The 11,829-nt window shown below is 55.9% G+C and overlaps 1 protein-coding gene across 6 annotated transcripts in view; it reads right to left on the reverse strand.

Moving 5' to 3' along the window:
• The window catches only part of FBLN2 (fibulin 2), an 84,183-nt gene that overhangs the window by 46,692 nt on the left and 25,662 nt on the right, over nucleotides 1-11,829 (reverse strand). For 3 of the 6 annotated variants that reach the window (XM_059390408.1, XM_059390404.1, XM_059390405.1), the window contains one exon: nucleotides 9,384-10,739. In XM_059390408.1, the coding sequence (XP_059246391.1) occupies nucleotides 9,384-10,680 (1,297 nt within the window). In that variant the 5' untranslated portion in view covers nucleotides 10,681-10,739. Of the gene's footprint in view, nucleotides 1-9,383; nucleotides 10,740-11,790; nucleotides 11,825-11,829 lie in introns of those variants that run through there. The other 3 variants (XM_059390409.1, XM_059390407.1, XM_059390406.1) reach the window with 3 other exon arrangements.

Below are 11,829 nucleotides of genomic sequence, written 5' to 3' on the forward strand. Positions count from 1 at the left end.
ACGCACACCCTTCAACATGACTTCCCAGCAAATCCCAGCAAGAGGAGCCTCTGAACCTGGGCTGGTCTCCCAACTGTCCGGCTACAAAATGGGGCATTAGAAACGGTGCTAAGTTGTTCTGGACCCAGGCCCAAGAACCCTGTGTGCTTCTTTTCGTTCACCTAGAGCCCCGTTTCTGGGGCGAGAACAAGCCAGGGCAAACCAGCTTGAAGAGGTCAGAGAGCAGAGAGTAGAGATAAGCCATCCTGGAAGAGGCCACCCCACACCCACCAGCCCTGGCAGAGCTGCCAGCCAACCACAGACACTCACAAGCAAGAGCCCAGCTGCCATCCCCCAATCCCAGCTCGGGACAGCAGAGCCTGTCTGCCCCGTGCACTTGGCAGTGATAATGAGAGTTTACTGTGGGATGGCTTGCTGCTCACGTTACCATGGCAATAGATCATTCATACCATGACCAAGTTGTGTCCCAAGCACAAGGACTGGCACAGGTTTGGCAAGAGAGCCGGAAAGACCAGGTGGCAGCTCCATGCCGTGTTGGTGGGAGCATGGCCAGACTTGCTGGGGAACCCTTGGCCAAAATCGGGGATGGGGAGAATTAAATACATGTGTTAACGAAAACCACCCTGAGACACCATCTTCCCCCTCCAAGGCTGGCCATGCTGAGAACATTTTATAGCACCCTGCTTCAATTTCTCCTTAGCGCCCAGCACCATCTCATGTAGATTTTACACATTCATGGGACTGACTGCGTGCTTCCCAAGCCTGCCAGAGTGGACCCTCCACAAGGGATGGGAATTCCATCGGTTTTGGATACGGTGCTCTGTCCCCAGCACTTGGAATAATGCAATAAATACTTGTTCAATAATGAGGAAATGCATTCTCATGTATTACGGATATGGGCCAAAATCTGGCACAGCTTTCAAAGGACAAGCTAATGTCTGCGGAGGGGATAAACATGCTGAGCACTGAGCACACTGGAGCCAGCGATCATCCAAAGCTTGGTTCTAGCAGGTGCACAGAAACATGCTTCCTGATGGTCCTAGGCTGGAAACAACACCAGGACCCCTTCACAGGAGAATAAACAACAAAACTGGGGTCCATCCATATGACGGAGCACCTCTCGGCAATCAAAAGGACCAGCCCCAGTGTGGGTAACATGGCCAACCTCAGAAGCCAGATGTGAAAGAGAACAGACTCCTCTGGTTCCCTTCAGAAAACTCCAGGAACAGAAAACTAACATCTGCTGTTAGAAGTCAGGGCAGTGGTTCCCCAGGACAGGCACTGAAGGGGTGACCTGGCTTGTGATCTGAGTGGCTGCCCCATGGGTGTGTTCCATTTGTGAAAATGTGTTACTGAGTCGTATGCTTCTGGTAAGTTCTATTGATTTTACTTCAATGAGTTCACAAAAAATACACAAAGAAATGCATATGCATACTGACCCAGCACTCTGTACCAGGGCACAGCATAAAGATATTCACTTAGAACACTGCTTTTTAACAGCAAAAGGCTAGTAACAACTAGAACATCTGTCAGTAGGGACCAAAAAGAAAAGCCGGAACACGGGGACAGTGACATGCTGGCTGGTAAGGGAACTCTCTGCATAAAGATAAGGAGGAGTCCCAAGATATGTTGTCAGAGAAAAAAAGCACAGGGCAGAATAGTGTGCATAAAATGCTAGTATTTATGGACTGACTGGTGGTTCTCAAGTGTGGTCCCAGGCCCTGGAGGGTCCCTGAGGTCTTTCCAGGCATCCAGGAGATCAGCACTATTTTCAGAACAACACAACAACATCAGTTGCCTTCTTCATGCTTTTTCTCCCATGAGCATATGGCAGCGTCTTCCAGAAACAACATGACATTGTGGCGATGTCATCACTTTAATGGCTAATGGAATGTGTGCTTGTGTGTTTTGTGTTTTCTAGAATTTTTTAAAGGAAGCTCATGACAGATGATCAACATCACAAGTCAGAAAAATGCAAATCAGAACTGCAGTCGGATACCAACCACTTCACAGACACTAGGATGGCTATACTCAAAAAGGCTCAGCAGCAAGGGGTGCCTGAGTGGTTCAGTCTGCTAAGCGTCCGACTTGATTTTGGCTCAGGTCGGGGTCTCAGGGTCATGAGATGGAGCCAGGCATGGGGCTCTGCCCTGGAGCTCTAAGCATGGAGTCTGCTTACGATTCTCTTCACTCTCGCCCTCTGCCCCTCCCCTCCCCTGGGGGGGAAAAAAAAACATAAAGGCAGACAGTAACAAGTGTTGGCAAGGATGTGGAAAAGTTGGAACCCTCATGCACTGTCGACAGGAGTGCCAAATGGTGCTGGGGAAACCGGCTGGCAGCTCATCTGGTGATTAAACATACAGTCACCAGGTGACCCAGCAGCTCTACTCCCGGGAATATTACCAAGAGCAACAGAAACCTCTGTCCGCACGAAAGCACGTACACAAGTGTCAGTGTCAGCAGTCCTCATGAGGGCCAGAAGGTGCGAACACTTCAATCGTCGGTGGATGAATGGGTGAAAAACAAAGTGCAACCACCACACGGGAAGCTCCTCAGTCAGAGAAAGGCACAAAGTAGTGACGCCTGCCACAATGCGGATGAACCTTGGAAGCATTATGCTAAGTGACAGAAGACAGTCCCCGAAGACGACCTCTTACATGACTTCGTGTCCGGGAATGTCCAGAATATGTGACTCCACAGAGACAGTGAGGAGCTTGGTGGTGGCTGGGGGCTGGAGAAGGAGGAAAGGGGAAGTGGCTGCTACCAGGTGTGGGGTTTCTTTGGGGAGTGATGACAATGTTCTAAACTTGGGCACAAGTGATGCCGGTACAACTCTTACAAAAGCTACTGAATTATACACTTTAAGGGGGGGCTTTATGGTACGTGACTGTATCTCAGTAAACCTGTTCTGAAAGGGAAAGAGAGGGAGGGAGGGAGGAATGACGGACGGACGGAAGGGTAAGGGAAGGAGGGAGGCAGCGAGGCAGGGAGGGAAAAGAAAAGAAAAGAAAAAAAAAGAGAAGAAGAAAAATAAAAAGATAACATAGTTTTAGAGAAACTACCACAGGCCTAACCTTGGCCCCTGCCCCATTTCTTCCAAGTGCTCTATGGTCTGGGGCAGGTAAACACAGGGAGGGCCCACCTAGGGCCACTCAGACCCACTCATGGCTCCAGGTCCCCTGTGAGAGCCATGAGCCCACCCCTCCACTGGGAGCCTGCATCCCCCTGCCTGGCTCTCCGATGACCTCCAGAAAAGCACCCCCCCCACCAGATGCCAGTTTCTCTTCCATAAAATAGAATGACCACACAGACTACAGGGTAAAAACTCTATGCACCGACAGGTACCCCCAGTACAGGACCCAACCCAGCTGCCAGCCAGGGCCAGACCGCTGATGAAACCGAGGACAGCCAACCCCACAGAACACGGAGCACCTACGCAGTCCAAAGGGCAGAGAGCCTCCGCTCAACAACCTCGATGGCCAGCAGCACATGGGCCAGTTGTGCCCACAACTGCCAATTTTCCAGGAAAGACAGAGAGCTGAAATTTACATGAAATCTTCTAATTTCAAAATAGTCACAGCAAAATTCTACGGCTTACAATGCTGCTCTGCAGAAAGAAGTTAGCAGGTGGACAGAGGAGAGCCACGTGTGCTGTAACAGGACAGCAGGCCCAAGTGCAGGTGACACTGGCCCATGTCCTCGCTCCATGCAAGCCTCGCTCCTGACATGCTCGTTCTCACTACAGCCTTGGGCACTCGCAACCATGCCATTTGGCCAATAAGGAAATGGGGGCTCAGAGGAGTGACGTCCTGGGCCCCAGATCATACAACAAGCAAGTGGGGGGCTTCAGACCAGGGTCTTAATGTGGATGTGGGGAGCCAGGGCCCCCGGTTTGCCTGTCTTATTGCTCTCCACAGGACCCACCCAGCCCGAAACAGTCACAGACCCCATTTCCAGCCCCTGTGGTTAGGGTTGAGCCCAAGAAGGGCTGGCCAGGCCCTCCTGTGAGCTCTCCTGCCACAGCCTCCACAGGCTGCCTCCATCCCCTGCCTGCTCCAGGAGCCTGGGGCTCTAGTAGGAGGTGATTCTGTTGCATGGGTTGGGGGCTCAGGTGTCCAGAATCCCAGCCTGGTTCCCTTAGGCCCCACACAAGTTAAAATCTCCCATAGGCCAAGACTGGAAAAGAGAGGGCAGGATGAGCAAGGATCCTCTGGGGAATGAGGACAGGAGAATCTGGGCAAGTCCCTCTCTCCTGTGTCCCAGCAGCCACAGCCTGGTGATTCTGGGAGGGGGGGTGGAGGCACTGGGAGTGGTGCTGGACACCCACAGATGCTAGAGAGGCCCACTGCTAGTCCTTTGTTCTCCTGCAGCACTCCCTCTGGGAGTCACCAGATAAGATCATACTGGCCTCCTGCCTTACAACTTCAATGGCTCCCCACTGCTTTTGGGACAAAGACCCAAATCTTCATCTTGAGGATCAACACCACTGTGGCCCCTATACCCTCCCCAGCCTCATACCAACCGCACAGCCTCCTTTCAATCTAATTCGCTCCTTCCAGCTACAGGGCCCCTGCATGTGCTGTGTCCTCTGCCTGGAGCACTGTTCCCTCTCTGCTTGCCACCTGCCGTGGAGTCAAAAAGGCCTCATGCTCAAATATCACCTCCCCCAGTAAGCCTTCCCTGATCCCCAGAAGTCAGATCCCTGAGAGATAGGTTTAGATAGCATACCCACCTCCTTTCTCAGCCCTGGTCACAGCTCAGAACATCACACCCATTTGACTCCAGGCTATCTCCCCCACTAACCCGTGAGCTCCCCGAGGGCAGGGACTGGGCTGGGCTTTGTTCCACACTGCACATTCAGCCACTGTCATAGCCCACACACACCAGGCACTCAGAAATGACAGGGATGAAGACACGAAGAAATACGAGGGAAACCTGGATCCACCGCTCCCCGCACGTGTGTTCTCAGACAAGGGATCTGATTCCTCTGCTGTAAACCAAGTCGGTGGTGGTGAGGATTAAAGGGGTTAATTATCACAGCACGCTTTTATAATGGTGCCCGCGCAAGACGCAAGCATGACAATGTCTGCACTTGGTAGAGTTACTTGAGTTTTAAAGTTTCTCTGTTAGCCAGAATGTCAGAAAATCCAAGGACCCCTGCCCTGCAGAACCTGGTTACATGGGTCCCAAGGAAGGGGGCCCCTTACCTGCCACATAGTCTGGGAGGCCCACAGAGGTCAGCTGGAGCCTTTCCTGGGAAGGAGAAAATCCGCCTTCCAGAGGGTCAACCCTGCCCCAGGGCTCCCTCCCTTGGGGCCCAGCAGTCTCCTGGTTCCCTCGGTCATGCCAGTCCAGTGGCAAAAGGGGTGGGCATACTCACAAAGCCCCCTGAGTGACAACAGACTTCAGACCCCTTCTCCCCAGCCCAGGGAGCCGGGCATATGGCTTCCATTAGGCCACATCTGGACATGCTCAGAGGCAGCCAGGATCCCTGGCACAGCTCCGGCTCAGAGACAAGACCCCCGCCCCAGCCGGTCCTGGGGCAATGGCTGGAAACCTCCTTCTCCAGGCCCCAGGGCTGCCATGGCAACATAGCTGGGGGTCATTTCCGGCTCCATGGTCCTCCTCTCCGCCGGCCCCACTGGCAAGCAGGGCAGAGCTACCTCCCCAGCTCCTCTGCACTGAGGGCCCCTCCATCACTTGAGATGCCCCTGCCCTCGCCCCCAGGAGGTCCCCACTTCCCAAAGGATGCTCCATCAGGCCCCTGGCCCCCACCCATCAGGCTTCCCACCACCCACACTTCCTGGGCAGCGTGTACTACTTTATGGCCACGAAGAAATCTGTGTGTGTGTGCCTATCCACTGAACACCCTCCTGCCCCGAGGAGACCTCAGGAAGGGAGAGGCTGCGCTGGCCTCATTCACAGGCACAGCCCCCAGTGCAGAGAGGGTAGGCCACAGACATCTGTTGAGGAAATAAACAGGTAGAATGAAGAGTGGAGGGTGACAACCAGTAGCTAACATTTTTAATTACTCAGCAAGGGCTAAGCTTCCTGCCGAGCACTGGACATGAATCAGCTCCTCTCTTCAAGACATCCCCACGAAGCAGGAGCCTCCCCGTTGCTGATGGATGGAGGAAAGGAGGCACAGAACGGTAAGCCACTAGCCTGAGTTGTGCAGGGAGTGGAGCAGAGCTCATGAGCTGGCAGGGGATGGCTGGTCCCAGGGTGAGGAGGGGAGGAAAGATGGACGGGGGTGGTCAGTGGCAGGCCAGCCCTTGTTTATCTGGCTAGGACAAGTCCCCCTGCTCCCAACTTCCCACACCTTCCTTTCCTCGCACACCAAAAAATGCAGCTGCCTGTCTGTGCCCTGCTAATTATCTCCGGGCTTTGCGTGGGCTGGGCCCTCTGCCAGGACAGCCCTTGGATGGGAGAGGGGACACCCCATCAGAGGCCCCTGCCCCAAGGCAGCCCTCATCAAAGGCCACACCCCAAGATCCATTTGAGAAAGCACAGGGCAGAGGAGGGAAAAAAACAAAAACAAAACAGAAAAACCTAGGGCTCCTGAGAACAAAGTAAGTCTCCAAGATTCCAAAGGCCTGGAACCACAGAGAGGCCTCTGGAGCGAGAGGCGGGGGTGGGGGGTGGGGGTTGTGTCTATTTTGGAACCCCTCAGAGGCAGCAACCCAAACACACTACGTGCGCCATACTCCAAAGCCAGGCCTGCAAGCTCTCTCCGGGCACACATGTACTTCATTACAGCTCCCCCCACCCCATGGAGCCTCCCCACATCCTGTAGGCTCAGTGCTGGGTAAGGAGGATTCCACTGAAGCCCACTGCCCTGGATCCAGCCCACCAACTCCCACTGTGTGACCTGGGGACACAAGCCACACCTCTCTGACCTTGATGTGCTTGGTTTTCAAGAACCCCCACCTCCACAGCTTGTAGGAAGGATCAGAAATGGGGTCTGGCACCTAGGAGGTACTCACTCGGCAAAGGTGAGTTCTGTGCCCCACTCTCCATGATGGGGCTGGAAGGAGAACCATCTGGGCTGGGTCGGGGGAGCTGATCCTCCCACCAGGTCGGGAGGAGCCTGCAGTCTCACCCCTCCCTACATGTGCACAGGCTTTGCACACAGTCTATGTCCAATGAGGGCTGGAGTACTTGACTGATGGGAAAAACGGGGCCCAGGACAGTTAAGAGACCAAGGCCACAGAGCTGTGGGCAGCAGCAAGGTAGGTATATGGGAATGCTGCAGAAATCCTGGACCCCCCTCATACCCCCTCCTCCCCCACCACCACCCAGACATCCCTCCCTCACAGCCCCCAGTCTGTAGACATGGGCCATGGGGGTCCAATTCTGCCTCCCCCAGGCCCACTAGGACCCAGTCACAATTAGTGCCTAATGAAGGTTTATAGCGAAGGTTTAGGTATTAGCTTGAACAAGACACAGACTCTCAGCTATGGGGAGGGATGTCTAGACGACCAGACAACTGCTTAGGGTACCTCAGAGGTGAGGCAGGGAGCTGAAGAAGGTTAGTGGTGAGGGCATCAGACAAGGCATAAAGATTCAGGGAAGGCTTCCTAGAGGAGGTGCTGCCTGAGCTGGCTGGGAACAGTGTGAGCAAATAGGTGGGAGAAAAGGGATATGTCGGTGTAAGGTGTTCATAGGATGGCAAGGAAGCTAGGATGACCAAGGATAAGCCCCCACTGATTCACTCGTTTATTTACCTGATATTTACCAAGCACCAACTGTGTTGCTAGGCCCTGCCAGAGGCCCTTAGGTATAGCAGAGAAGATGACAGATGTGGTCCCTCCATTCATGGCACTACCATTCTACTAGGGGTGACAACATTAAACAAGTCAACTACGTGCTATCATATGAGGTATTGCTAGGAGGAATTAAAGCAGGATAAGAGGAAGGTGGAGTGCTCTTTTAACTGCGTGCTCAGAGAAGGCCTCTCTGGGGAGGTGACCTGGAAATGAGAGCATATAGAGGGAAGGAATGAGCCACATGGACACCTCAGAGAGCATTTCAAGAGGAGGTGTAAAGTGCAAAGGCCCTGGAGCTTCAGGGTACCTGAAAGGGGCTAGGAAGCCAGTGCTAAGCAGGTCAATAGGGACTGAGTGTTTAGGCCCCACTTCCAACTTTGTATGTTAAAACCCAAATTGGCGGGAGGCAGTCAGTTAAGCATCTGCCTTTGGCTCAGGTCATGATCCCGGGGACCTGGGATGGAACTCCGCACCAGGCAACCTGCTCAATGGAGACTCATTTTCTCCCTCTCCTTCTGCCCCTCCCAGCCCTGCTCATGTGCTCTCTCTCAAATAAATAAACAAAATTTTTTAAAAACCTGATAGGGATGGTATGTGGAGATGAACCTTTGGGGATATAATTAGGCCATGGGGGTGGATCCCTCATGATGGGATCAGTGCCCTTCCAAGAAGAGACACAAGAAAACTTGCTCCCTCTCTGTGTATCTCAGTGAGATGCACCCTCATCTCTCATGCAAGGACACAATGAGCAGATGGCCATCTGCAAACCAGGAAGTGGGCTCTCACCAGACACCAGGTCTGCCGGCACCTTGATCTTGGCCTTCCCAGCCACCAGAACTTTAAGAAATAAATGCTTGTGGGGTAAGCCCCCCAGTCTTTGGCATTTTTCTAACAGAAGCCAGAAGAGACTAAGAAAAGGGTGATGGAGAGGTGATCCAGGAGGTCATGGGCTGACCAGGGCAGAGCCTGTGATCCTGGAGAGAGCTTTGGCTTCTATTCTGAGTAGGTGGGAGCCCCGGCAGGTGCAGTACAGAGCAGGGACAAGAACGATGTGTGTGTTAACAGGAACCCTGGCTGGCGTGCATGGCAGGTCTGGTCCTAGGCTCTCACAGGGAGCCCCCAGGAGAGACCATGTCCCTTCTGCTATCAGCTCAGAGACCAAGAACACAGCCATGACCCGAGGCTACTGTCAGGAGGGGGCGGATGGAGCTGGACCAGGTCTGTGAAACTTTTCACTTCCTTCTAGGGCACCCATGGATCCCAGTGGGCCCCACCTGCACCCGAGCTGGAACCTTCCTTGAGGAACTCTAGCCCTGAGAAGGTATACCTAAGAGCCCTTCAACCATAGCCCCACCAGGTAGCCCAGCACCTACCACAACAGGGACCTCACCCTTACCCACCGTTCTGTCCCCAGGAGTGCAGCTGGGAAGAAAGCGCCATCTCAGTGCCCCCTGCCTTACAGTGTGGGGGTTGGGCTGACCATGGGTAGCCTGGCCCCACAGACCCAGCTTCCCTGGCCCCAGGCAACTTTGCAGAGCTGGGGGCCTTAACAGGGCCCTGAGGCTGTCTTTCCCTGGGCTAAGTGCCCCTGGAGGAACTAGAATGGGTTCTTACCTTCATGGTCACCTCTGGGGATAGAATGAACAGAGTTGGGGTCTGTGTCCTCCTCTGGCTGAGAATGGGGCAGAACCGGTGGCTGCTTGGGCACTTCCTGTGTGGGTGGGACCCAGGCTGCCTCTTGGGGAGATAGGGTCAGCATGGTGTGGATGCTGGGCTTCATCGTGCCCCCAGGAGAGTTCGGTGTGCCCTGTGATGGGGGGACACTGGTTGTGCTTGACCCCAGAACAGGCACGGCTCCCTCCTGCCCAGCACTGTCAGGGGTGGCCTGGGCTTCCGGGATTAAGTTCTCTTCAGGCCCTGCCCTCGCCTCTGCCTTGTCCTCTTGGACAGGGAGACCAGGCCCAGTTGGGCCTGGAATGGGTGGTTCATCCAGCCCCCTGGGGCCACCTACTGCCGGCTGCTCCCTGATGACCAATTCCTCGGTCTTCTCCGGCCCTTCGCCATGGCTGTCCTCTGTCACTCTCCTGGCTTGCATGGGGGCCGGGGGACCTAGAGCAGCAGCTGCCGTGGGCCTAGGGAGGGCGGCTGGCCAGGGGGTGGCCTGGAGGGCAGAGGATGGCTGACTGCCACCTCCCAGAGCAGCCGGGCCCCCGGCACCTGCCTGGAGCTCGGCCGCCAGGGCTGCTGCAGCTTCTGCCTCGACCACCTCCTGGTCGTAGCTGTAGGGGTCTTCATAGTGTCGCTCGGGGTCCCCCTCCTCCGTGTCGGAGAAGTTTTCCACGGCAGCCGCAGGCACACCTCCAGCATCCCCACGGCAGCCAGGGAGCTGGTAGCAGATGAGCTCGCCCCCTGTGTCAGGACAGTGGCAGGCCCGGCAGGGCGGCAGGTGGACAGTGTGGCCAGCAGCATACTTGCGTCCAGCGTGGACACAGCCCACCTGGCCGCACTGCGGGCAACTGTCGGCTGCCACCACAGCTTCAATGCAGTTGGGGGGCAGCTCCGGGCACAGCATGAACTGGCAGCTAATCTTGCCACCGCCCGGTGGGCAGGAGCACTCGGTGCTGCCGAAGTCCACGAAGTAGGACTGGCCGGCGGGCACGCGGCCACGCACGAAGCCACCCTGCAGGCAGTCGTAGTACTGGTAGCCCTCACATGCACAGCCCTGCTGCATGCACACCGCGCAGCAGGCGCCCGGCTCCAGTGCCTCCTCGATGCAGTTCTCCAGCGGTGGGCACTCAACGCCCGTGCAGTCCTGCCTTGGGGCTGCCGCGCCAGCCCTTGGGCCCAGGGCCAGGGCCATGGCCAAGACCACGGCCAGCCAGGCCAACACGGGCTCCCGGGGCCACGCCATGCTCCCACAGCCGGCTCAAGGGCTGCCTTCAGTTGAACCGCCTCCTCTGCTGCGAGGCTCTGTGGGAACAGGAAAGAACAGCTGTCAGCGCCCCTGGGCCACCACACACGCGGCTGGACAGCCCCCCCAGTACAGCACATGCACGTGGCTGGGCAGCACCCCCAGTACAGCACACACACACAGCTGGACAGTGCCCCCAGTACAGCACACGCATGTGGCAGGATAGTGCCCCCCCAACTGGATGGTACGTGCGCACGCTCCTGGACATGTCCACTCAGACGCACCACCATCGCTCACATGCCCCAGGTGTTGGCGCACAGTCATTAACGTGACCCCAACTTGGGGATGCTGACCCCTCCACCCCCCCCGCCTTGTGACACAGGCCCTTTGAGTGGGAGCCTCCTGCCCACGGCCCCACAGCACCCCCAAACGCACCCCTGCACCCTCACTCAGTCACACTCATTCAGGGCATATGTCTGGTCTCTCACACCCTTGGTGACAGACACCGTGGTCTCTCACATACACAGCTACTCACGCTATCTCACACATAGGCTCATCCACATGCCAGGACGCCACAGGAAGTCACACACACACACACACACACACACACACGATCGCCCAAACGATTTCTCTCCCCACAGAAGTCCCACTCGATCCCCAGCCATCCACTGAGAGGCTGGGCGGCCAGCCAGAGGATATGGTCAGATAGATGATAGGCAGGAACAAACCCCCCTCTGAGGCCACGGCGCAGCCAGCCAAGCCCCCCACCGGAGCCCTCAGACCGCAAGGCTCAGGAACACCGCCCGACAGGAGACACCCCCCGTCCTTGGACTACAAGCTTAGCCTCAAAGGGGCTTCCTGCTAATGTCCTCAGCTCCCTCCATGAACATTACCACCATTCCCAGAACTTTTCTAGATACCTGCTCTCCTTAACACCCCATCCCCATGTTCTGTCCACTCTCCCTCAGGAATAGCTCTCCACTCTCTACCCCTTCTCTTTGTTTCCTTGGGCCCACCCCAGACCCAGCCTCACCTCCCATCTGCCCTGGGAGATGCCCTCCCTGCCCTCCACAACCCCACTCAGCTCTTCCTCTGCAAAGCCCATGGGACCTGAGAGCAGCTGACCCCAACACGCCATGGCCCCGAGCC

Source organism: Mustela nigripes, chromosome 2 (assembly GCF_022355385.1).
Source record: "Mustela nigripes isolate SB6536 chromosome 2, MUSNIG.SB6536, whole genome shotgun sequence".
NCBI lineage: Eukaryota > Metazoa > Chordata > Mammalia > Carnivora > Mustelidae > Mustela > Mustela nigripes.